Source organism: Jaculus jaculus, chromosome 8 (genome assembly GCF_020740685.1).
Source record: "Jaculus jaculus isolate mJacJac1 chromosome 8, mJacJac1.mat.Y.cur, whole genome shotgun sequence".
NCBI classification, from domain to species: domain Eukaryota; kingdom Metazoa; phylum Chordata; class Mammalia; order Rodentia; family Dipodidae; genus Jaculus; species Jaculus jaculus.
In genome coordinates this window covers 75,913,107-75,940,527 of record NC_059109.1, presented here as the reverse complement: position 1 = coordinate 75,940,527, position 27,421 = coordinate 75,913,107, and the positions used below count along the sequence as shown (strand labels likewise).

Here is a 27,421-nt window from a genome sequence, read left to right as displayed (position 1 = left end):
CTAGAGCGTGAAAAATATTTATTTATTTATTTATTTATTTATTTATTTATTTATTTATTTATTTATTTATTTGCCAGAGAAACAGGGAGACAGAAAGAGGAAGAGAGAGAGAGAGAGTACAAGAGCACTCTAGGGCCTCCAGCCACTACAGACAAAGTCCTCCAGACACATGGGCCCCCTTGCCATATGGCTAATGTGGGCCCTGGGGAATTGAACCTGGGTCCTTTGGCCTTGCAGGCAAATGCCTAAACCATTAAGCCATCCTTCCATCCCCCTTTTTTTAGGCAAGCCCAACAAATTGGCCTTTTCTTTCTGAGAGAGAGAAAGAGAGTGAGAGAGAGATTGAGAGAGAGAGAATTAGCATGCCAGGGTCTTCAGCTACTGTATTCGAACTCCAGATGCATGTTCCTCCTCATGCACATATGTGACCTTGTACACTTGTGTCACTGTGCATCTAGTTTTCATGGTACCTGGAGAGTAGAACATGAGTCCTTAGGCTTCACAGGCAAGTACCTAAAATGCTAAGCCATCTCTCCAGCCCAGCTCTAGAGTTTTTACAGGTATTTTATGTTTAAGTTTATTAAAATATATGCACCTACTCAGATGATTGAATGGTATTTTTCTGTTCATCCCATTAATGTAGTTCATAGTAAAGACAGTCTAAACTTGAACCATCCTTGCATTCCTGAGATAACAAAGTCACTTGGTTTCTTTTATGTGCCATTGGCTTTGCTGGGTAACATATAGTGTAGAGTTTTGAAGTTTATATTCTTGATGATATGGGGTTGTAATTTTTCATTTTCTTATTTTTGTTTGGTTTTGGTATACAGGTATACACTTCTCTTAAAATACATGAATAATATTGTCATTTTATCTTCTGGAGGGTCATCTGTAAGATTAGGATTACTTCTTTGAATATTTGCTGAGATTATCTTGCAAAATCATCTGTATCTGATGTTTTCCTTGTAAAAATATTGTAATGACTATTTCAGTTTGTGCAAATTTTTAGCTTTCAGGCTTTCTATATTTTAAGAATCAGGTTATTACTTGATATTTTTCTCAGGAATTTCCTCACTTCTTCTGAGTTTTTAATATATTGATAGAATTGTTGGCAGTATGTTTATCTTTTTTTTTTTTTAGAACCTACTGCATTTATAATTATGTCCACTTTTTGTTTCTTTTATCAAGGTAGGGTCTCACTGTAGCCCAGGCTGACCTAGTATTCACTATGTAGTCTCAGGGTGGCCTTGAACCCAGTGATGCTCTTACCTCTGCCTTCCAAGTGCTGGGTTTAAAGGTATGCATCACCATGCCCAGCTATGTCCACTTTTACAGTATTATTAGCATCTGTTTTTGTAGAGTTTCCAGATTTGTATCATATTTTAGTATTGATTAAAACTTACTTAATATACCTAACTTGTGTGTTTTACTATTATTTCCTGCTTCCTTGGTTTCTATTTTATCTATTTCATTTTCTTTATATGTCATATCTTAGATTTTTGTCAGTGTTATTAATGTAACCTTGTATTACAAATACTTAAAAGTCATAAGCTTCCTTTGAAGCATCACTTTCACTGTTACTTTGTTGTTCTGTTTTCAATGCAATTCAGGTCTAAATATGGAATTTTAAATTTCAGTTTGATTTATCTTGAACCACTAGTTATTTAGAAATATGTTTTTTTTTAAATTTTCTAAAACATTGGGATTAATTATTCGTCTTCCATTACACAAATTCAGAAGCTAGGTCTTCAAATCTGAACTGGAATATCTTTGATGATAACAAAACTCAGTTGCCATTTTGTAATGTGTTACTAAATCATGTTAGTATATTGATTAATATTTTACTCATATTATTTTTTTTAATTTTTATTTTTTTATTTATTTGAGAGTGACAGACACAGAGAGAAGGACAGATAGAGGGAGAGAGAGAGAATGGGCGCGCCAGGGCTTCCAGCCTCTGCAAACGAAGTCCAGATGCGTGCGCCCCCTTGTTCATCTGGCTAACGTGGGACCTGGGGAACTGAGCCTCGAACCGGGGTTCTTAGGCTTCACAGGCAAGCGTTTAACCGCTAAGCCATCTCTCCAGCCCTCATATTATTTTTTAATTCACCTTTATAACCTTAATTTTGCAGATAGAATATATATATTTAATATTTTCTGATATTTTGTTCAAACAGTGTTAGGGGAATAAGGAGGTAGCTCAGTGAATAAAATACTTTCCATGTACTTTTTGAGTTCCTGAGCTTGGATATCCAGACCCCACATAAAAGCCAAAAGCTCTTGGTGGGTTTCTGTAATCCCAGTGGGCCTATGGTGAGGGAGGCAGCAGAGACAGGAGAATTTCTTGGAAGCTCAGGAACAGAGCTGTGAATGAGAGACTCTGCTTCGAACTAGGTAGAAGGTGAAAAACTAAACCAAAAGTTGTCATCTGACCTCCACACACATGCCATGGCATATATGCCCCTCATAAACAAAAATAAGTAAATAAATAAAACAATTTAAAGTATTGAGAGACAATTGTCCATCTACCTGTGCACATCTTCACACCTTGTATTGAGAAGCTGTTTTTCTAGATTGTCTTGTTTAACTGGACTGTTAAGGTTAGCATAAAAAGTAACTGGTTTCATCATGGCATCTTCACTCAAATGTGCCCTTAGACTTTGCTTACATCCTCTCCTGTGCCTTCTCATCCTAGCTGGCTCTCTTTTTTCCCCCATTTAACTCATATAGATAAAGATAAATCATATAGATTCTACTACTCTCTCTTTTTCCACCTCCATGAAGGTCTCTTCTTTCCCTCTGAATTCCTTTTTGAATTTTATCAACTGCAAACACACGTCTATAAATAATTATACACACATGTGTATAAATTTAAAACTAGACTCTGCATATGAGATAAAATGTAGTATCTGTCATTCTGAATCTAGATTATTTTTCTTAATTATTAGTTATATCCATTTCCCTGCCAATGTCATGATTTCACTTTCTTTATGGCTGCATGAAATCCCATTGTATGAAATTATCTTTTCTGAGGATATTCTTTATGGCTACATGAGATTCCAGTGTATATATGAGGTTTTCTTTTTGAGGTTACTTGTGAATCAAACAGCATTAGAAGATAAGAGACAGTGTCTCCCTACAGAGGAAAAGGTGGGCATTCTTGCAATGCAGTATTAGAGACAGAAGGTAAAGACCAGAAAAGGTTTAGTCTCCCTTATGAAAGAAGGTGGAGTCCCTGAGCTCAGATTTCCCTGCTGCCACACAGCTGCATGGGGACATCACCTGATCCTGCTCACTTTTCCCTTTTGGAGTTGGAGCTTGGAAAAGTGGCTTCAGGAGATGCCATGCCTCATGAAGAACATGACACAGAGTCTGATGACTTGTTCCAGTAACCAAGATGCTGGAAGGCTATGTGAGTAAATAAAAAAAATATTGGTGTCTACTTAATGTCTATGCAGCTGAGATATGTCCAAGCCTAAAAAATAACAGTACCTTGTATGGATAACAGTATGTGTTCAAATAAAACACTGAGTAAAGGGTGAGATGAGCTGAATAGACAGCCATTGTTTAAAGTTCTTGCCTTCTTTGTGAAGTTATGGAGGAAGACTGTACAGAGTCTATTGTATTTCTAGGGTGTTGCTTTAAGGATCTAATTTCACATTGGAATAGGCAAGTTAAAATGGAGTAATTAAAATAGTAATCTGAGGGATAACTGGAAAAAATAACTAAAGTAAGGAAAGACATTAAATGCCAAGGAAAAGATGGGAGAACTCGAGCATGATTTTATCAATTCTATTAAATTGTGTATTAACTTAAAACACCAGAAGACTTAGACTGTCATGCTTGACTTTTTTAAAGGCCCATCTACATATTTTTTTCTAAGTGACATACTTTGTGTTTAACAATGAAGATATAAACCCTGTGGCAGCCAACCAAAGAAAGTCAGTTTTGAGGCCAGAGGGGGACTCCTACACTATTACCAAGAAGTTAATCAGCAGCTTAATATGATACGAAAAGCCTTGGGATATATCTAACAACATAGCTCAGAATATTTGAAGCCCAAATGTGCAGATGTAGTAGGAGAAATAAGCCAAGTCTCAATCTAATCATGCCTGAAGATTTGGGCCCACGTTTCCACAGAAACTGACAGTCAGGGAGATAAGAAAAATTAATAAGGATATAGAAAACTTACCCAGCATGATTAGCCTACTTGGCTAGCAAACTGAAACTCTTTTTACCAAGTGTGTATAGAACAGTTACCAACATAGAACACCTGCTGGTGGCAAAATGAGCCATAATAAATCTTAAGGGATTTTTCAGGGTATGATATTTGTATGATTGTAGAATTAAAATGGAATCAGTCATCAAAAGATGACCATATACTTTCCAAAATATTTTAAAACAAGACAATATACATAATAAAGTTCAAAAAATAAATCCAAGTGTAAATGAGAATATATATGACTATGACAGCATGAAATGTGGCCTGTCAAACTTGGCCAGTGCAGCTAAAGTAGAGCCAGAGGGCACTTTGTTTTTAAAATAAGAAACTATAAAAATCTTTCATTGAGAATTTCTTTTCAAAGAGCTAGAAGAGGGCTGGAGAGATGGCTTAGCAGTTAAGGCACTTGCCTGTGAAGCCTAAGAACTCATGTTTGAATCTCCAGGTCCCACATAAGCCAGACACTCAGTGATAAGCATGCAATATCACACATGTGCATAAGGGGGCACGTGTCTGGCGTTTATTTGCAGTGGCTGAAGGCCCTGGAGCACCCTTTCTCTCTTTCTTACCCCCTTCCCCCCTTTCTCAAATGAAAGAAAAAAAAAAAAGAACAGAAAATTAAACCAAAGGAAATGGAAAGAACAAGAAACATAAACATCACCTCAGAAGTGAGGTGGAAGGAAACGAGGATGAAGCCAGAGAATTGAGACATGAAAAAACAAAACTGGATAACTGCTAGCAAGACTGACCATGGGAAAAAAGAAACTGCCAGTGTCTTGGGTGAAAGGTAGATGTCTCCATTGTGTACTATGGAGATTTTAATTCTGGCCCTGCATATTTATCCTGTCCCAGTCCCAGTAGCTCTGCAAGGGAGCCATTCCCAGAGCCTGTTCCAGATTGTCTCCTGTGCTTCAAGGACAGGACCATAGTGGATATTTGTTGTTGTAAATTTGGAAGCTTGTCTAGTGTTCTTCTGTCTGAATTCCCTCTTATTCTGAGATCAATTTTTATAGTCCTCTGGTTCATTCATCCTCCCTTCCTCTGTGTGTGGGTGTCCTTCTCCATCCTTCTCTTTCTCTCATTTTTTTCTCTTCCTGCTTTCTTCTTTATTCCCCTTCCTCCCTTTCATCTTTCCTTCATGTTTCCAGTTCCTTTTCATTCTTTGGCTTCTTTCTTTCACTACCCTCTACTTTCTCTCTCTTGTTCCTCTTCTCTCAGAAGCAGAAGCTCTTTGAGACTCTTCTGTCACTGGAAGAACTGGCCTGGCTCCACCCGCTCTTTGTCTTTCATTTTGAGACCACACTCTTTCCAATACAACTTTCCTGTAACTACAGATGACCCTGGTGTACACTTCTCTACCCTTCTTGAGTTGCTTTTGTCAGGTCCTTTGTCTCAGCACCAAGAAAAGTAACTAATGCAGAGAAACATTAATCCTGCCTCTCTTGGCTGATACTTTTTACTCATAAGAAACTGTCACCAATTCTTCAAATGGAATGTTTTGTGTAAAAGCAGTAAGTATTATGTTTCCATAAAGTAATACGTTTGAATTGTGTTGTCTTAATTTTGCCATAAACACACTGATTTTATTTCTTAATTTGAACAATTCTTATCTGCTAAGGTTTAAACCTAAAACCCTGAAGGCTCATGTGTTCAGGGTCTGGCTTAATCAATGGAGCAATCTACTGGTGGGTGCACAGATGAATGGGATAATAGGAGCTAGAGCCTGGTTGCACAAAGTGGATTATAAGGAGCATGCCTTTGCAAGCATGTCTATCCCTTGAACCCGTGTACTTATCCTATGCTTCCTGGTCATACTGAGGTGAAAAGCTTCCCTCTACTGTAACCTTCTACCACAGTGTTCTGCCTTATCACAGATGAGAAGCCATAAAGTCACTGATCTTAGCCTGCAAAGGAGAAACTCCTTATACTTGGGAAGTTCTACTGTATTGCACCATGTTAAGTCAGAGTAGCTGTTCAATAGGAGTGCTAAAATATTGGTTTGAATCCATAGATCAAGAGATCCTGCCATCTCTGCTGCACGTAGTTCTCACTCAAAACACAGAGACCTGATTCTAACACCTTTTGTTTCCCATCATGTGGATTGCTACCAGTAGTGTGTATCACCACTTAATGACTCCCAAAACATCAGTCAAAATTATTTGTTAACAACATCCCAATTGAGAAATGAAGCTGGAAGTGAATTGGAAGTCTCCTCACTGATGTCTAGCTATCATTGTGCTGGAAAGTAGTAAGCAGGCTACTGGAGAAGAAAAATCATCAATAATCTTACCCAGTGGTAGATCCTGTGAGATAGATAAGTGATCAGCCAGCAAGATGTGCCTACTGGTGAAATAGTGGCATGACTGTTATGGGGTAACCAACAGCTCTTTAATTGAATCTGAGGCCTGCTTCACAGGAGTAAATTCATCCCCTGATACTGAAAACCTTGTCAAAAGCCTATGGCTGAGAAGGTCATAGATCCCAGTGGAAAAGCTCCTACTGCTGTTTAGCTAAATGGATAGGTTGTGCCCATCAAATTGCACTCTAAATATCTGTGTTTATGCCTATAGATTAGTGTTGCTCTCACTTTTGCTCAGAGAAACTTGTTTTTGCAGATGTCAATGACTACTGTGATAACTGAAAGCTCATCAAAGTTCTGAGAATAACTGTTGAATGCTCAGCACTAAATGAGACATCTCACTTCCAAAGCTCAGGGAACATTGCAAAAGGGAGAAGGGCAGAAAGAGAAGAAAAGAAAGCAAGAAAGAAAGGAGCCAAAAGATGAGGAAGAGTGTTTTGGTGTTTTGGTATGCTATCTTCTGGACACGAAGATACATTCATGACCTCTGTGGTGGTTTGAATGTAAATGGCCCCATAGCCACAGGTATTTTTTTTAATTTCTCTTCCTACTTAGTCTCCAGCAGGTGGAGCTCTGCTGGAGGAGGTGTATCATTGGCTGTGGACCTTGAATTGAGCCCTAGGGGTGTGTTCAGAGCTAGCTTGTGCTTGCTGGTGCTGTTCTCTTTCTGCTATGAATGTGTGATGCAGTGAGCTAGCTTCTGCCACCATGATGAAGCTTCCCCTGGAATCTATATAAGCCTGAAATAAAAATTATCCTCTCCCCTAAGCTACTTTGGGTCAGGTGTTTGTCCCAGAAATGAGAAGGTAACTACTACAACCTCACAGCAACTATTGTTACCAGCACAATGCTATCCCATCAGCACACCATCATGGATGGTAGAGAAAGAGGAAAAAAGACATCAAAGTAGAAGAGGCACTAATTAGAAGGCACTCAGTGGAAGGGAGATGGGGGGCGAAATGCAGACAATGAAATAAAAATATATTGTGTACATGTTTGAAAATTAATAAGAAAAGTTTTAAAAAGTATTCCCAGGAAAGACAAGCTCATGGGTGCTTTGTGAACATGTAGTAAACAAGAATACTACTGCCCTGCAGCAATAATGTATTTAAAATGATGACACAGAACACATGACATCATACAAAATAACAAATTTTATTTCTAGAAAATACATGATCCTAACTGTACACATGCACACATCCACACAGTACTCACCACGCTGAGTAATAACCTGTTAGTAAATCTACCACATACAATTATATAACAATTTACAATAAATTTTGAAGACACACAATGGGGACAGCTTTGTCATTCATTTATAAACCTTCCATAACTTACAAAAGAAAGGCAATCTGAAAAGTATGTATAAAGAGTAAAAACAATTTACAAGTGGACAAGAATTACAAAATAGTAACTGTCATGTACATCTGCCAGCAACTTTATTGTTTTTTTTTTTTTGTTCAGATGCCAATGATAAAGGTGAGTGGGGACCTTTCCCAAAAGATCTCAGTTTAGGCTCTTTTTGGTGTGGCTAATGAATTGTGTGGATGGCTTAATTGTGTGTATTGTTTATGGTGAAGTGTCTGGGTATGGCATTTCCACAAATAATGAACAGAAATCCAAATGCCACAGAATGTAACACTGAAAGCAAAGAGTACCAGCTTTCTAGCAGGTTGGAGTACTGGTACATTATGAAACAAAGTTACTTCCTCTCCTTTGCTTGTTTTGTGTGGTTGGAGAAGTAAACATTTTCTGTGTTGCCTGGCTTGCTCTGAGAGATCAAGACCAGCATCTTAAACATAGCCTGAACAACTGTTCTGTGAAGCCACTATGTCCATGGGGATGGAGGCTAGGAATGCACAACACATACAAAGTATACACACTGTTTTTATTAGACAGTACAAATCATTGTGCAGTAATAAGGCAGAACATCAAGGCGAATTAAACTAGGAATTTCAAGACCAGAGTCAAGGTGAGAGTCAATGCATGGTGAGGCAAGCATTTTGAAAGGGAGGGTTGGAAATCACTCCTTTAAGGGCAGATGACAAGTGCACAGAGCTGGAACTGCAGATGGGGAGAGAGCTGCAGAAGCCTCACCCCCGCTGGTCAGCCAGCACCCCTCCCATCCCTGCCTGACCTTGGGCTTGGATAGAACATTGACAGCGGAGCGGGAGGGGGACCTCAGCCCTCTCTGGTCTCGTGGTTGGTTTAAAGTGGATGGTAGTGCAAAGTGCAATTCTCTACTGCTGTCAGGGGAGAAGACTGGTTTTTTAGGAGTCATGAAAGCCCTAATTTGGAATTAAAGAAAATGACATCCATTTGGAAGTTGTCCGGAAGCACGTGAATCACTTCACTGCGCCCAGCCTTTTCAGCAGTTTCTTGCCTTTGGAAAGCAGCCCCTTTTTCTTTTTCGAGGACATTTCCCTGCCTCTCCCAGGACTACCAGAACCCATGGATGACGTAGGTGACCCCGAATGGAGATGGACTGTGGGGGATGGAGCTCTCCTTGCTGCCCCTGAACCCTCGGGAGGAACCTAGTAGGCACATTGTGACAGTTTATTGAGTGCATGAGCGCCAACAACAACAATTTACTCCGAAACACACACTGCCCCATCTCCCACCAGCCAGGGCAAAGGGTATTTGTTTCTTTCAATTTTTAAAGTATGCCATGAGATGCACACGCCAACTCCCAAGGCCTCTGAGAGAGAGAGGCTGCCACATTTAGCTTTTTCTGTCTTTGTCTTGGGAGACAGGGTGGCCATTGCTTTGGCAAACAAAGCCAGGTCATAATTGACTATAAAAATTCAGATTAAAAATAAGGGAAGTTATTGTCAACCAGATTGATAGTAAAGTTGGCCTGGTACACATCAGTTCTCTCCTAATGGGAATTTAGATGGATTTGCAAAGGAGGTATACAAAGTAGGTATGTAAGATCCTGACATGGTTGTGTGCAGCCTTGAGTCAGCTAGAATTCTATAGAAATTTTGAAGATGGCACACTGTTTGAAAGAAAAAAAGCTAAAATGAACCTTAATTATAATCAAAGAAAGCTCAAAGGCCCTTTTTGTATGCTTTCATTATTTCAAAATAGTTGAACCTAACTCTTCCCCAGCAAAGCATGATAAGTTTTGACATACTTTAGCCATTCAACCCATAGTGGCTCAAAGACTCAGAAATTTATTAAAAGTGGTACACTGCATGAAGACTTTATCCTGCAGTTGGACCCATATTTGTGATTATATAATACCACCATATCTCTGGTTCACCAACACTGCCAGAGCAAAACATGTGGCAAGTGAGAGCTGGGTATTGGGCAGGCACATGGTATGGGGCCTCGAGCTTGCTTGGATTTAAAATCAAGGACTAATTCTAATGGAAAACACCTAGGAATGCATCCAAAGCACACCTGAGGATACCACGGAGCCCAGCTAGTGTAGTCATTGGAGCTGCAGAATCTGAAACATGGTATTGCATTGGTGCACCAACACACCTGTCTCACACCTCCATGTGCTCTGAGCACTGTGAAATACACACTTGCTCATAAGGCCAAGGTATTGGAACTTGGTGTTTCAGCTAACTTTGGAGTACTCAGCGCCAACACCAGGGCACTTTTGTTCACTACTCAATCTCAAATTATAGTTTATCATTATTATTTTGAGCAAAACATCCTACAGTAAACATATTTATTAACTTGTGCTTTTCCCAAGAGTGGCAAACAATGCAATATGCAGCTTTTGTTATGAGTACACATCGCAGCACTCACTCTGTGTAAACAATTAGCTCATTAAGAAATATGTTCCCAATGTTGGCCTCTCTGGTACTCTCAATGGAAATAGCAGGGAATGCTTATTCAAGATGATTCATTTCACTATGAATCCAGTTGCTAGGCAACTGAGAACAGGTGAGGCAGCCTAATACTTTAAGTCCAATGTTTTGTTTTGTTTTGTTTTGTTTTTGAGACATATTTCTTTTCTCTCTCTTTTCTCTTTCTTTAAGCCCACATTGAAGTCTTAAGTCTACCATGCTGTCCACTTAGGGTAGCTTAAGCCGGTATCTCTCTAAGGTGTCTTCGGTTGCTCACTTACGTGAAGGCTACATGCCTGATTAGGGTGTGAAATGGACACTCTTCTTCTGTCCAAGCAGATGAGCGAAGAAACAAAAATATATACATGAAACATAACCGATAAGAACCCGCAGTGATGATGTGACGTAAGATGAGACACTCAAGGAGAATGCAGCCTCAGGCAGGTGCTATACTAGGGAGGTCCTTTGATCTTTGCAATGAGGCCTAGAACACTAAGAATTGAAGGGACTGTTTGTGTCCCCAAAGGTCACCAGAATATGCATCTGTCCTGGACACTGGGGATGGCCTTTGGATTCAGGCAGTCTACCCATTGTGTGGTGCAGACTTACAACTTGGAACAAAGCATTTGTGGGTGTTACCCCATGGAAAGACATTCAGGATATATGCTTTTTAGCTCAAGATCTAAGCACAGCACAGGGAAGAAAGGGACAACATCTAAAGGCTAAGGAAACTTGCTTACCCTTTTGGCCTTGGAGCGTACAGGCGTGTCTTGGGAATACTGGGAAGGAACATCGGAAAGGTAGACCTCCACATCATCAGGTACTTCTTCCAGGAAGTTCGAAGGAACAAGGCCTTTCTGTCCATTCAGCTCACCCTGCAAACATGGAGGGAGGGAGTGGAGAGATCAGAGAGCCTAATCGTTTTCCAGAATCTACTACTTGCTCTCACAAAGGAAATCCAGCTAAGAATATATAGATGTATGGTGAATTTATTCTGGTCAAAAGTAATGGAACTCAGGGCTGGGAGATGGCTCAGTAGATAAAGTGCTTGCCAAGAAAACATGAGGACCCTCAGCTTCCATGTAAATGCCAGGTGGCTTGGTGGTCAGCCATATTCTCAGTGCTCAGAAGGCAGAAACAGGGTAAGTTGACTGGCAGACTAGACAAATGGGTGAGCTCCAGATTCCACTCACACTGCATTTGTAAATAAGATGATGAATCATCAACCCAACACCTACCTCTGGTGTATGTGTACACACACACACACACACACACACATACAAGTACATGCAAAACAAACAAGTGTTCATTATAATGTTCTCATCAAGAAAAGTAAAGGTAGGGCTGGAGAGATGGCTTGGCGGTTAAGCGCTTGCCTGTGAAGCCTAAGGACCCCGGTTCGAGGCTCGGTTCCCCAGGTCCCACGTTAGCCAGATGCACAAGGGGGCGCACGCGTCTGGACTTCGTTTGCAGAGGCTGGAAGCCCTGGCGCGCCCATTCTCTCTCTCTCCCTCTATCTGTCTTTCTCTCTATGTCTGTTGCTCTCAAATAAATAAACACAAAATTAAAAAAAAAAAAAAAGAAAAGTAAAGGTAGACAATGTGAGAAGTGGAAAATCAAAGTGATCACTTTGACAGATCCTTTAAATATCTTACCAAGGACAACAAAATTCGACTAAATACAAATCAATAAACAAAATCACACACAAACTGAATAGCTTGAAAGAAACTTAACAGTGACTCTGTGTGATGAGATTGACTTTCTACTGAAAATAGTACTGTGATTCTCCCAACCCTGAAGAAACCCTGAAGCAACCAGTGCCTCAGACTGTGGAAACTGCAGGACTTGGAGGAATTTACATACTAGGACCTTCTGGTGTCTGAGCTCAATGAATAACAACAACAAAAATGACATTAAAGTAGGAAGGATACTTGTTGGGAAGAGGTTTCATTGGAGTGAAAACAAGGGTAATACAGAATGAATATGATCAAATACATTATATACATGTATGAAATTGTCAAAAATAATACATACATATATATATGTATGCATGTGTATATGTGTATATATATACATATATATAATATGTATATGTATGTGTGTGTGTGTGTGTATATATATAAAATTAAGGGCTTATTTCCCAATATGGGGACAATGGCTCAAGATAGGGACTCCTGGAACCTCCACCACTGCACAGGGAAGCAGGAGTGCCAACTGTGTCAATGAAGACAGTCACACAAGACAAAAGGGGAATAACCCTCTTTTGTTTCCCAGAGAACATTAGTGAGACACTCATAGATCAGAAAACAAAGGTATCTATGAGGCGCTGGCTGCTAGGAAGTTCTAGGAAAGGGTGGATCCCAAGCTGCTGGTGGTTTAGTTGTGAAAGGAAGGGAAGGAGGGGATTTGAAATCTCTGGGGTTTTACTTACCTATTTATTTTGTGTTTTATTTTTACTTCTTACTCTCCCTATAAGAACGTTCTTTAATCACATAGGTCACAAATAATCTATAAAATCTAATTGGTAACTGGATGGTGGCAAATTCTAACCATCACATTGTGAATGCCTTTGCTCTGTCTGCAGTTTATAGACACAAATGTACTGCTGTAAGAAGGAATGACAAGAGACCATAGTGCCAGCTTGATTATTACGTTTTAGTTCTCCTTCCTTCCTTCCTTCTTTTCTTTCTTCCTTCCTTCCTTCTTGTCTTTCTTTATTTTCCAAGACAGGGTATAGTTCCATAACTCAGGCTGGTCTCGAACTCACAACAATTCCCTTGCCTCAGCCTTCCCAAGCTTGGAATTACAGGCATGCACCACCCCATTTCCAGCATTCTATATTACATGCAAAAGAGAATACAGCAGAGAAGTGGAAAGCCAGGTGAACATTACAGAGAGCCCTGTAAAGATCACAGCTCAGCATATGTTTAAAAGAATCAACCAGGGGGTAAACACTGCTAAAATGAATAATGCTTCTTGATGTTTCAAAAACTTACATAATAAAATCCATCTTCATCAATTTCACCAAAAACAGTAATAATATCGCCTGTACAAAAGGGAAGCTCAGCCTGAAGAGAAGGAAGACAAAGTTAAGAGCATGTTGCACAACCTGTGTATGTATGGGGGGGTATGAATATGTGTATGTGTGTGTGCATGCATGTTTATATACATGTAGGTACATATGTTTATGCAGGTGTGCAGGCACATGTGCACATATGTCTACAGAGGCCAGAGTACAACTGGGTGTATTATTAAATCATTCTCTATTGTATTCTTTGAGATGGTATCTCTCACTGATCCCAGAGCTCACCAACTCAGCTAGAAACACTAGCCAGTGAATCCTATGTGTTACCTGTCTGTTTCCTCAGTGCTAAGATCACAAGCATTTGATATCATTCCTGATATGTTATGCGGAAGCTGGGGATCTGAAGTCAGGTCCTCATGCTTGGATGACAAGTACTTTACCCACTGAGCCATTGTCCCAGCCCTAAGTTTGCGATATCTCTTATGATTAGGTTTCAACCTATCTTTAAACCAAGTCAAGAGGAGGGCTGGAAGACTGTTTTCAAAGCTGTGTGGAAATGTCATCTGCCTGAAAGTGCTGTGGGTGTTCTGGAAATTAAAATATTCAGGGTTATTGCCATCTCCTCTGGTTAACCACCAGCCTTCAATGTGGGGATGCTCCCAAAAAATGAGGCTCATTCCACAAACACCCTCTCTTAGCACTAAGAAAATCTTCCAACTGATCATGAACTTTCCTATTAATTAAGTGTCTGCTGTGGGTCAGGTCCCAGCCTGGGGACAGCAGACAGCATTGAACATGACTCTCAAACTGTCCTCATGCATTTCAGACCATGGAACCCAAAATAAACACAGAAGAGAATATCTAAAATTATGTCTATCTAAATTAGACATGAGGGAATAAAGTTCATAAGCTGGAGGCTTGCCATCATTTACAGAAATACCATGTGTATAGGAATTGTTATAAATCAGAAAAGTGTCTTTATGGAAGGCCAGTGCCTTCATGTTCTACCTTCATAATGTCCACTCTGCCAGGAACACCAGTGTATGCCCAGCACTGCAGATAGTACCCAACTCTACCCATGCCAGGTAGTATCTTTGTGATAAACTAGGCACTAAAAGAGATCAGCAATAGCTAACAACACAATGAGCAACTGTGACAGACAGTGGAATGAAGGTTCATAGATGTGGTGGGAAGGCAGCACCTGATCAAGGGGTGACACTTAGCAGGACTATGAGGTTCTACCATTTGACTGAGCACAGCCATTCCACATTTACCAGTGATTTCTGGGGACTTCCCACTAATATGCTTGGATCTCCATTGGCCACAGTTAATTAGATGTGAATATGGGAGACTGCTATGACTGGATGAACCCCTGAGAATGTCAGTGCTTCTTTTACCAGCTGTTATCTCTACAATGGCCAGTCATTGGGCATTGGCAAAGTAGTCCTTCCTACAATATTCAAGGAGAAGGAATGAGAAGCTAAGGGAAAATGGCATAAACATGGTGTCTATGAACAGCTCAGCTAGGAAATTATGGGGTACGATTCCAGGTCAGGGTAAAATAACTAGTACCTCGATGTCCACGTTAGGCGAGCTTTCTCTTGGATCATAGTCATAGAGAGCCACCATTCTTCGTGTGGACATAGAATGAACCCGGCCACCTCTTCTACTTCTCTCTGTGGGACCACAAGAAGCATTTGTGAAGTTTTCTCAGAACCAGTGGTGAAACCCTGTTCAGTGCCTAGAAGAGTAGGTGAAATCTCACTGAATGTCACTCGAGCCAGCTGCCTTGACCTCCAGGTTTATGGTTTTCTCTATAATGATCCCCTCACAGTAACATGTTCCCTTGTGTCCACTATGCCAGGAGTACTCACTGTGGTGGGAGACCCTCTTCCTTAATGAGTCCAAACAATATGGGCTGGCACAGGTGTGAGATGGCTCTGGCAGGCAGCATGAAGCTCTGACTGCTGCTCTGGGGAAGGTACAACCAAGAAAGTCCCTCCTGGAGCGGTACAGAAGGCTCTTAAGACTCAAGAAGTTACCTACAATTTTAAGGCTCAGGAAGCTCACAGAACTGCAAGAGACACAAATCCCTCCTCTAGCTTATACAAGCAGTGACCATTGCCAAGGAGGGAGACTCTTAGCAGAGCTGCCTGCAAGTTATACAGTTTTCATGAGGTTACTACCCATTCTGGGACAGACCTTGCAGCTGCCTTACCATAAGTAACCTCTTACCCATGCTCCTATAAGCAACCTTTCACCCATGCTCTTCAAAGCAAGTCCAACAAACCCACTGGCTTTAAGGTAGATTTGGATTGAATAATTTCTTTAGTTTGTTGTTGGGACCCTACTTGGAATAATGGATGCTGTTCACATGTCCCGAGGAAACGTCACATAACCATCACCAGTGCACTTTTAAAAATGCCTGTTCCTGTTACTACAATAATTTGACAAAATTCTGTCCACATTAAGCCTGTCATCTTTGTGGGTGGAATTCCTAGGTACAGTGGGACAAGCAGATATCTAGGGATGGGTCCCTTGACAAGCCACATGTAGATAGAACTACAGACTAAGGAGACATCTGAGGTACCAGGTAACACAGGTCACCCACAGCATATTATATTTCATGACTAGATAGACAGATAGTCTTATCTTTGAAACCGTCATAGCTAGCATCAGGAGCAGAGTTAACAGGGACTCAACTTCAATCTTATGGACTTCATGTGGGCATTATAGTTCATGTTAAACCTCAACCAGCAGATGTTAGATCTTGTGACTAGGAGAATGTCAGCTGGGCCTGGTGGCATGGCTATCACTCCAGCTTCTCAGAAAGCTGAGGAAATGAGGATTGCAAGCTCAAACCCTGCCTTAACTATAGACTGAATTCAAGGCCAGACCCCATCTCATAATAAAAATGAAAAAGGGATGGGGATGTGACTTAGCAATAGAAAGCATGCAGAAAGCCCTGATTGAGTTCAGTCCCCAGTTCTGCAAAATTTTTTCAAGAATTCATTAATGCTCCAAATGGATGAAATGATATGTTCATGTCTATTTTTGAGTCACTGGGCTTTGTATTTGATTTAGAAGTTAATCTAATGTTTGAAGTATTAAATGTCTAGTGTGAATGATATAAAATGGATCTTATTTCCAGCAAGGTAGAAAAGGTTGTTTTCTCAAACAGATTTCTAGGTACACAGGAAAAGCAAGTGTACCACTGTCTACACTCACAGACAATCTCTCTGTTCTTTTGGCAGGTATATGTGTGTAGTGTCTATGTGTGTTCATATGTGTGTGGGTACATATGTATGCATGTGTCCATGAAGGCCAGATGTTGAGATTGGATGTCCTCAGTCACTCCCCATGCTATTTTTTTTAAACAGGGTCTCTCACTGAACCTAGAGCTCACCAATTTGGCTAGACTAGGTAGCCAGCAAATCACAGGATCCTCCTTGTCCATCTTCCAAGCAAAAGGATTACAAGTGTATGTTCCATGCCTGGCCTTTTACATGGTTGCTGGGGACCTGAACTTGGATCCTCAGTCTGGTGTTGCACGCACTTGATCTACTGTGCCATCTTCCCAGCCCCTCATTTTCTCACTAGTGTGTGCAGACCAGCTCACAAAACAATGTAGTAGCCTCAAAGGAATAGGCAAAAACTATTATGCCTTTGGATAAGCAAAAGCCCTTGTATAACCCTGTGTCACTGGAATATTATCATGGTCAAGCTGATTTGCAAAGCTTAGGCCCCAAAATCCATCATTGGGTTGTTTACTAGATGTGAGGGACTTTTAGCAGAAAGGGCTGCACTTCATCACTCATCAGATTATGTACATGCACCAGTACTGGGGCAAACATGTGCCCTGAATGCAGTTCTAGTCCCATCCCAGTGTGCAAAGTAAGTTTTACCCCAAGAACAGTGCTCAATCCTCCCAACCAGGGCACACTGAGATGCTGTGAGGCCCCTGCTCAGGTGGCAGCTTCTTCCTACTAGGAAGGGCAAAGGCAGGGTGGGGGCCAAGCACACCTATTTTCTCCACAGGAGTGTTCAGAGGAAGGAAGCCTTGTCTCAACAACTGGTCCATCATTTCTTCATCATCCGCTTGGATCTCAGACACCATGTTACAAGGAATGAGGCCAAGCCGTGCACATGTCTCCCCGCGGTAGAACCCATCTGCATCTTTGTCCCCATAGACCTGTAGACATGGGGGCAGAGAATCAAACCATGGTCACTGGCCACATCTGCATCTTTTTCTTAAATATATTTTCATTATTATTATTGTTATTTATCTGAGAGAGAGAGGGAGGCAGAGAGAGAGAAAGAGGCAGAGCAAGAAAGAGAAAGAATGGTCATGCCAGGGCCTTCAGCTACTATAAATGAACTCCAGACACATGCGACCCCTTGTGCACAAGGTGACATTGAATGCTTGTGTCACTGCATCTGGCTTACGTGAGACCTGGAGATTCAACATGATTTGTAGGCTTTGCAGGCAAGCACCATAACAGCTAAGCCATCTATCCACCCCTCCACCCCACCATCTGCATTTTTATCTCCATAGACATGCAGACATGGTGGGCAGGGAGAATCACACCATCATGATTGGTCCCATCTGTATCTTTATCCCTGCAGAAATGGAGGGGAAATCTAACTATCGTCATTGGATGACTCAGCCATGTAGATGACAGCATCATTCCAAAACTAAACACACACCTAAAACTCCACAACTCACCTTTGTGAGTCACTTGCACATGTGGTGGCTATGTGTGTGGTACCCTCACCCTGTGGCCTTCAGTCATGAGATGGTTTTCCCTTCATGGCTTGGACAACTTGTATTTCCCACAAACTGAGGAGTTAGCTTGGATAAGTACACACATTTGAACTCATACATGGAAGAGACACTTTCCTTCAGACCTGTGGGAGTACCTGTGTCCATGTGAGGTGGGTTCCTCCATAGGAAGTGGAGAAGAGTGTTACACCAGCCATTTGGACCACTTCCAAGTGCACTGGTCAGGGTTCTTTCCAAACCTGAGAGCCCAGGGTGCTGAGCACATGCTTACTCTCATTCCCTTCCCACAGACCCAGTGGCTTCCATCCCCTGCTCATCAGAAGGCTGGAAAACAGCCAGCCACTACAGTGTGCTAAGTTTGAAAGTCTACTGACCAGACCCAGCTGTTGAATGCCTTTGCCGTTCCTTCCTTCTTTTCTTTCCCCACTTTCCTTCCTCCTTCCTTTCTCCATCCTTTCTCTTCCTCCCTTTCATCTTCCCTCTAATCTTGCTCTCTTCTGTAATTCCTTCCCTCTCCTCTCTTTCCCTCCCATCCTCTTCCTTTCCTCCTTGTTTGTCTGCTTAAAGTTTAGAATTTAGGCACTGAAAATTCTACTTTAAAATTTAGAGTCTGTAATATGAAAACATATTAGAACCTGTACTTCATAGGTCATTCTGAAGTGCAAATGTGCGCATGTGTATGAGCACACGTATATGCAGACATACACAACGCTATAAGACAGATGAAGAAAGCATCCCTTTTCCCCAGTAAAGCACAGGCAGGACCCTTTGCACATGCCAGGCAATCCCAGAATACAATCCACAAATCCACACTCCTTCTGGGTACAGATTACCTGCTATCAGTCCCTGCCCTACCCCACCCTGTGCCAGTAACCATCCCCACCTTGATGATCTGTCCTTCTTTGAAGGGAAGCTCCTCTTCAGCAGCATCAGGATTTGGGGACATAGTAAGTGGGTCATAGTCAAACAGAGCCACAAAGATCCGGGTGGGGAGCTCCTCAGCACCAGGATCAGTTTCTGACTCTTCATAGAAGTCTGGAGAAAGGCGGTCTCGCCCGGTGTATTCATCTGGAACATGCAAGGAACAAAGCACAGAGGCCATGTGAACCCAGGGGAACAGAACTGTGGCTCGCACTCATACATGATGTACAGCTGTGGGAAGGATGACACATATACAGTCAGCTATACATAACCATGAGCTCCACAATTGTAGATAAGACAAACAAATTACTGGGGGTGTGTATGCACATGCACGTGTGTGTATATATGTAGTATATGTGGTGTGTGTATATGCATGTGATTTATGCACCTATATATGCAGATGCGTGCACCTTGTGTGCCCACATGCAAAGGCTAGAGATGTATACCACATGTTCTCCTCTATTGCTCTTGTGCCTTATTTCCATGAGACAAAGTCTCTCACTGAACCTGAAGCTTGTGCTGTTTTTAGTTACGCTGGCTGACCAGTGAGTCCCAGTGACCCTCTTGTCCCTGTTCTCCTCAGCACTGGGGTTACAAGCATGCAAGGTGTGCCCAAGTTCATACACAGGTGCTGGAGAGCAAACTCAGGTCCTTGTGCTTTCACAGCAATGCTTTTATCCATTGAGCCATCTCCCCAGTTCCCTACAATTGAGATCATTTAAGATCTACTCTCTTAGCAACTTTGGATTAGAAAATATAGTATAATTGACCATGTATGCATGTATTAAAACATTATATTGGGTACCATATACATATATATGCATATATATATATATGTTTAAGTATAATTTTTATCAGTCTTATCATACACCAATAAAGCTAGGGGGATTTATAAGTAAGAAGAAATAAACTCCCAGTACCGCCACCTCTCTCCTCTTTCTCAGCCTCCAAATTCATCCATACCCTGGAATATTACCCTGATGTTTACATCTTTGCTTATTGTGAAAAAATGAATTAAAAATAATAAAATAGCATGTCACTTAGCTGTAAGGAAGGATGATTTTAAAAAAATTGTGTGTATGTGCACACACATGCCACAGCACATGTATGGAGTCTGAGGACAATTTCAGGAAGTCTGCCCTCTCCTTCCACTGGAGACAGCCTCTCCATTGCTGCTATTTTATTTTTGCCCTTTGTGTGCATCCGCATAGCTGCCCATGAGTGTCCCTGCTCTCCTGGATCCACCATCCACTGCTGTGCTGAGCCACTTTGTATCCAGCTTTACGTGGGTGCTGGGTATTGAACAATCAGTCTTACAAACAAGTGTCTTTAAGCACCTTTAACCACTGAGACATCTCCCAAGCCCCGCAAAAGCTAATTTTTAAATGGCATGAACTATTTCCACTATGGAAATCCAAGATCTTTCAGGGATGCCTTACACCTACCTTTTGTTTTATTTTGTTCAGCAGTTTAACTTTTGCTGGGGACAAAACTTCTCTAGAGCCCAATTTGTTCATTTCTTCGCTGTGATTTTTGGCTTTGTTGATAATCAACGAGAGGACTTGATTATTTTGGGAATTCTAAATATCATGAGAATCAGCATAAGGTGAAGTGGTGCTGAGCAGAAAGCAGCAGCCTGGAAAATCTTACACTTGTCCTGCTCTCAGAGCAAGCATGGAGCCTGGGGACACTGTGAGGTGCCTGCTCTGTCATATCCAGGAATTCTGCTCCAATTATTTCTGCCAATGGTTGTCTCTGCTGTGGGGTATGTCTCTGCTGTGGGGTGCGTGTGTCTCTGCTGTGGGGTGCATGTGTCTCTGCTGTGAGGTATGTGTCTCTCTGCTGTGGGGTGCGTATGTCTCTGCTGTGGGGTGCATGTATCTCTGCTGTGGGGTGCGTATGTCTCTGCTGTGGGGTGCATGTATTTCTGCTATGGGGTGCGTGTCTCTGCTGTGGGGTGCATGTGTCTCTGCTGTGGGGTGCATGTCTCTGCTGTGGGGTGCATGTGTCTCTACTGTGGGGTGCATGTCTCTGCTGTGGGGTGCATGTGTCTCTGCTGTGGGGTGCATGTATTTCTGCTATGGGGTGCGTGTCTCTGCTGTGGGGTGCATGTGTCTCTGCTGTGGGGTGCATGTCTCTGCTGTGGGGTGCATGTGTCTCTACTGTGGGGTGCATGTCTCTGCTGTGGGGTGCATGTCTCTGCTGTGGGGTGTGTGTGTCTCTGCTGTGGGGTGCATGTGTCTCTGCTGTGGGGTATGTCTCTGCTGTGGGGTGTGTGTGTCTCTGCTGTGGGGTGCATGTGTCTCTGCTGTGGGGTATGTCTCTGCTGTGGGGTGCATGTGTCTCTCTGCTGTGGGGTGCATGTGTCTCTACTGTGGGGTGCATGTGTCTCTGCTGTGGGGTATGTCTCTGCTGTGGGGTGCATGTGTCTCTGCTGTGGAGTGCATGTCTCTGCTGTGGGGTGCATGTGTCTCTGCTGTGGGGCGTGTGTCTCTGCTGTGGGGTGCATGTGTCTCTGCTGTGGGGTGCATGTGTCTCTGCTGTGGAGTGCATGTCTCTGCTGTGGGGTGCATGTGTCTCTGCTGTGGGGCGTGTGTCTCTGCTGTGGGGTGTGTGTGTCTCTGCTGTGGGGTGCGTGTGTCTCTGCTGTGGGGTGCATGTGTCTCTGCTGTGGAGTGCATGTCTCTGCTGTGGGGTGCATGTGTCTCTGCTGTGGGGTGTGTGTGTCTCTGCTGTGGGGTGCATGTGTCTCTGCTGTGGGGTGCGTGTGTCTCTGCTGTGGGGTGCATGTGTCTCTGCTGTGGGGTGCGTGTGTCTCTGCTGTGGGGTGCATGTGTCTCTGCTGTGGGGTGCGTGTGTCTCTGCTGTGGGGTGCATGTGTCTCTCTGCTGTGGGGTGTGTGTGTCTCTGCTGTGGGGTGCGTGTGTCTCTGCTGTGGGGTGCGTGTGTCTCTGCTGTGAGGTATGTGTCTCTCTGCTGTGGGGTGTGTGTGTCTCTACTGTGGGGTGTGTGTGTCTCTGCTGTGAGGTATGTGTCTTTCTGCTGTGGGGTGCGTGTGTCTCTGCTGTGGGGTGCATGTCTCTGCTGTGGGGTACATGTGTCTTTGCTGTGTGGTGTGTGTGTCTCTGCTGTGGGGTGCATGAGTCTCTGCTGTGGGGTGTGTATGTCTCTGCTGTGGAGTGCATGTCTCTGCTGTGGGGTGCATGTGTCTCTGCTGTGGGGTACATGTGTCTTTGCTGTGTGGTGTGTGTGTCTCTGCTGTGGTGTGCATGTGTCTCTGCTGTGGGGTGCATGTGTCTCTGCTGTGGGGTGTGTGTGTCTCTGCTGTGGGGTGCATGTGTCTCTGCTGTGGGGTGGGTGTGTCTCTGCTGTGGGGTGTGTGTCTCTGCTGTGGGGTGCATGTCTCTGCTGTGGGGTGCATGTGTCTTTGCTGTGCGGTGTGTGTGTCTCTGCTGTGGGGTGTGTGTCTCTGCTGTGGGGTGCATGTCTCTGCTGTGGGGTGCATGTGTCTCTCTGCTGTGGGGTGCGTGTGTCTCTGCTGTGGGGTGTGTGTGTCTCTACTGTGGGGTGCGTGTCTCTGCTGTGGGGTGCGTGTGTCTCTGCTGTGGGGTGCGTGTGTCTCTGCTGTGGGGTGCGTGTGTCTCTGCTGTGGGGTGCGAGTCTCTGCTATGGGGTGCGTGTGTCTCTGCTGTGGGGCGTGTCTCTCTGCTATGGGGTGCGTGTCTCTCTGCTGTGGGGTGTGTGTGTCTCTACTGTGGGGTGCATGTCTCTGCTGTGGGGTGCGAGTCTCTGCTATGGGGTGCGTGTGTCTCTGCTGTGGGTTATGTGCATACTTGCACAAGAACCTGGTTTATTTGGGCTTATTCCTGAGCCCATTGTCTTATGAATAACACTTCTTGGAATTTTTGCCTCCATGATTTCATGTCAGTGACAGAACATTCCCCTCACCCAACTTTCAGCCACTCTCTTTGTAGCAGTTTGATGACAATGACCAAATAACAGCTCTGAGCAGCACTGGCTAAATCCCAAAAGATCAGGAAGAGAAGGACAAGGGAGAAATCATGGATTCAGTACAGAGAATATGGAAATGTGTCTACTCCCTCCTACTTGCTCTCCTTTTTTGTCTGTTTCTCTCTCTCACTCTTCTCCCTCCCTTCTCCTCTGCCCTCTCTTTCTCCTCCCTCTTTTCCCTTTTTCCCTCTCCCCCCACTTGTCTCAGCTGTCATGATGTGAACTGCTCTGCTCCCTCACATCCTTTGCTATGATGGACTGAACCTGCCCTGTGAACCAAAAACATCCCTTCCCTTAAGTTGTTTTCCTCCTGCATTTTGTCAATATTTAAAGTTCTGGAAATTTTTTAAAATGTTTGGGCTAAACATTAAGCAGCCATGCACTCTATGGCAAGAAGAGAAAAACATTAATCACATTACTAACCAATGGATGGGGCCATTGCCAGCGGCGGCCTCGGAGGACCTGCACCCCCATGAGGAAACCTCCTGCCCGCATGCTCCAGCCTGTCGACTCGTCCCACTGATGCTGGGTTTCCTAGAATCTAGAAGTAGAACAATAGGATTGTAAGTGCCACCAGCTTTGGGAAGGAAAAAGTAAGTCAGCCAAATCAATCCAGATTGAAAGCAGAAGCTCTAAAGGCAACTAAACTTAGCTTTTAACTGAAAGGTTAGCTGAAGACCCTGGGAGAAAAACAAGCTAGATCCCGAGGTCCCCACTTCCTATATCAGGGTCACTTTCTGGACACCCTGAAGGGGAGTGGGGTAAGAATGAGCCATGGGAGGTGTCTTTTGGTTGATGTGATAGCTCATTGGACCAAAATGACAATGTCGAAGTACAGTTCAGGACACTTTTCATGATGTGGACATGCTAATCCTCACCTGGCTTTGTGCATGCCACCCACAGCTGTCACATGTGTGGGAACACACTGCTGTAGCTCCCAAAGTCCAGTGTGGACAGAAGCTGTAGCGTGAGGTTTCTGAAAACCCAAAGTAAAGCACTGCCTGTTATCAGCCTTTGGACCACCTGAACTTATGTCAGCTCCAGTGAAGCCCTGGCAGAACCCTGGGCTAATGTGGACCTGTGTGGATCTCCTATCTGATGCTATCCATCTCTCCTTTGGACTAGAGGTCAGGACTGACTAGGGAAGCTCGTCAAAACTTCCAGCTCACTAGAAATCTTGCTGACCAAGGCCATTCCCAGGACACAGGAACAGGTTAGGTGCCTGTGGTCATGGATGAGACAGAGCTACTATGGTGGAAAAGCCAGGGGTGCAGGCAGCACTGTATGTGGTCACATCGCAGAGTATGTGGCTCAGACTGGGACCTGACACCATGTTGGTGGCCCACCTGTGCACCCAATGACACATTCAGCATGGCAAAAGCCGATGTTCTGGAAAAGGGACACAATACAGATGAATGAAGCCTGGGATGAGCTGCTCTGGAAACCTACTGCCACCCCACAACCCAGAGCTGATGTCTGTGGCCAGTCACAAAATGCACCATGGAAACTGGTGGACACAATTGGGGTGGAGGTGGGGGGCAGCAATATTTGGAATGGAAAAGAAACCTTGGAGACAATATGCAAAAATAAGTTTCTGACATAAAGTATTCTCTAATTTTGAAACAATTATAGATGAATGCCAAAAGATAACTTAAAAGCCCAAATAGGCAGTTGTTTACAGATCTACACTGTGAGCCTGCCCATTTTTGAGTTCAAACTCAAAAAACATAACTTTTCTTTCCTCCTCCCAATCTCTTCTTTGGATGCACAAGCATGCTTTTTCTGACAGTAGCTTTTTCACTGTTTTCTTAATAAATTTCCATTGCTTTACTAAAAAAAAAAAAAAAAAAAAAAAAAGTAATAAGGACAAAACAACCCCTTGCAAAATACTAGCAGTCATAAATGAATCCCTTATAATAATTTTTTTAAAAAGTATGTGATGCCAAAGTTTTGGATACTTGTAGTTCAGCTAACCCTTAATTAAAACTTACAGTCAGTTGTCCTTTAAGTAAAGCAGCCGTAATCATTACTGATTTCATGGGGGAGACCATTACTCTAAAGCAAAGAAAAGAAATCTTTGGAATGGGCAAGCAATTGGTAAGCAATGGGACTGAATAAATCAAAAAATGCAGGGAGAACCAAAGAGAGCTGCCAGGAGAGTCCCCTGATGCACGTTAAAACCCCAGAACCCAATGCAAAAACCAACGGAAGAATGAGCACGGATTGGTTTGGCAAGCGCGCGTGGGGAGGACGGTTAATTCACACACCAAAGGGCCGTCTGCCACTCGGGGAAGAGGCTGTGCATGGTGGTCAACTGCCCTACTGTCAGGCATGGCTAGGCTTTTCCTCCAGACACCCCGAAAATCTTCGTGGTCGCTGGCCTCGTCCCAGCCATACCTCCTGGGCATGGGCCTCTCCGGGCTTGGCTGGGTGTCATCGCTCCTGATGACGTCACTGGGGTCCACCTGCTCCCCAAAGTCCTCTTCAATGCTGCTCTGTCGGGTCAGCGTCCGCCGCCGGGCCAGAAGGGGCCTTGGGCTTCTCCTACAGGGACAGTGACTGGGGCCTGGGCTGCACTTGGCTGCGGCACTCCTGAAACTAAACCGAGATTCTTCCTCCTCACTGCCACAGTCTAAGCCGCTGTCTGGGCTCCTGGTGGCCGAGCGGCTGAACCGATAGCCTCTGTCTTCCAGAAGGAGGTCCTCCATGTGGACGCCTGAGCCCCTGTGTTCTGCAGGGAGCCAGGAACCCTGCGAGGCCTGGTGACCCCAGCAGGGCCGGATAGGCCCATGCTCCATGGCCAGCAGGGCCCTGGCTCTGGAGGCCCCCATGCCCTGCCTGAGCAGTGGCTCTCCGTGCTCCGTTTCCTCCTCGGCTACCTCAGGGATACTGAACAGTCTCTTACTGCGATGGGGCTGTTGGGGTAACTCAGACTGTTCCAAGAAAGCGCCGTCAGAGCTCCTAGTCTTATGGAATTCCTGAGGGACAGCATGTGTGAAAGAGCAGGGTGTGGCCAAACATTAGATAGTGGGGAGCAGAGGAGGGAGAGAAAACACACACAGAATTAGTTTTGGTGGCAAAGCGGGGACAGAAGCGTGCCTCTGCTCATGGGGCCAGCAGCATGCCTGCTGGGGCTCTGGGATGGAAAGGATGGGCCACATAGGAGTGTGAAGGCAGAGGACAGTGCAGGGAAGAACCTCAGGAGCAGATGCCATGCCAGTGGACCATGGGGAAGCCCACCTGTGCCTGATCCCATGCAGTGAACATAGAGTGTGTGTGGAAACCTGTGCCCACTATCTATACTCCATCCTGGCAACCCAAGGACAACTGCTGCTGGATGCCAAGTGTGTCTGGGAGTCCCCACAGAATACCTAAATACTCCCTTTTGTTGCTCTGAACTGTTGTATTCTTAGCATTTAGCACCCTGGGAAGCCCTCTGGTCCCTCCAGCTAAAGCATAAGCTGTGTGAGGTGCCTAGCTCCTTATAGCACATATATGGCCCTGAGAATGATGCTAGACATCCTGTGTTCAGATGGTGGCTGCAGAGGACTGGAATCATTTACCTTGGCACCTGTGACTTGCCACCTCTAGATCTACGACCTCAGCATCTGGCAGAGAGATAGCCCCTCCCTGGGGCCACTTCATTAGTATGCCTGGATTGAGCCTATAGTCTGCATGTTTCTGGACACATGATTCTCTCTCTCAAGAAACAGCCCTGGGGCTGGAGAGATGGCTTAGTGGTTAAGGTACTTGCCTCTGAAGTGTAAGAACCCAGGTTTGATTCCCCAGTACTCACATAAACCAGTTGCACAGGATGGCACATGAATCTAGAATTTGTTTGCAGTAGCTAGAGATCCTGGTATGCCCTCTCCCTCTTCCTCTCCCTCACCCACCCTCCCTCCCCCCCCCCCTCTCTCTCTCTCTCAAATAAATAAAATATATTTTTTAAAGAAACAGTACCTGAGCCTCATCCTCTGCTCTGTGCTTGTCTTCTGGGACAGACCTGCACACCTAGCAAATCTCTCCTTGGGGAACTTAGTTGCTGGGAAAGCTGCTCATGTCCCCTCCTAGGCTCTGTGCACTACAGACTAGCCCCAACAGGTGCCTGATGGCCTTGCCAGGTATACCCACTGAGCTGTAGGTTTCCCAAAATTGAGGACCATGTAGGATTTTCCTAGTGCAGAGTCTATGGTTTGAGTGGGACTCATTACCAGATACAAGTGTGGACACGGGTAGGTCCACTTTCTGCTGGTGCATGTGTGCTTCTCCTTTCTAAGGCCATATTCAGGGTGTTTGT

At 43.9% G+C, this 27,421-nt stretch overlaps 1 protein-coding gene across 16 annotated transcripts in view; it reads right to left on the bottom strand.

Moving 5' to 3' along the window:
* Window positions 1–7,717: 7,717 nt before the first annotated feature.
* Rimbp2 (RIMS binding protein 2) overlaps window positions 7,718–27,421 on the bottom strand; it is a 247,665-nt gene continuing 227,961 nt past the window's right edge. For 5 of the 16 annotated variants that reach the window (XM_045156310.1, XM_045156309.1, XM_045156313.1 and 2 more), the window contains 9 exons: window positions 25,522–26,102; window positions 25,116–25,179; window positions 23,548–23,665; window positions 19,076–19,260; window positions 17,433–17,601; window positions 14,982–15,085; window positions 13,381–13,452; window positions 11,125–11,259; window positions 7,718–9,115 (listed from right to left, as the gene is read on the bottom strand). In XM_045156310.1, the coding sequence (XP_045012245.1) occupies window positions 8,927–9,115; window positions 11,125–11,259; window positions 13,381–13,452; window positions 14,982–15,085; window positions 17,433–17,601; window positions 19,076–19,260; window positions 23,548–23,665; window positions 25,116–25,179; window positions 25,522–26,102 (1,617 nt within the window). In that variant the 3' untranslated portion in view covers window positions 7,718–8,926. Of the gene's footprint in view, window positions 10,712–11,124; window positions 11,260–13,380; window positions 13,453–14,981; window positions 15,086–17,432; window positions 17,602–19,075; window positions 19,261–23,547; window positions 23,666–25,115; window positions 25,180–25,521; window positions 26,103–27,421 lie in introns of all 16 variants that reach the window. The other 11 variants (XM_045156317.1, XM_045156318.1, XM_045156321.1 and 8 more) reach the window with 7 other exon arrangements.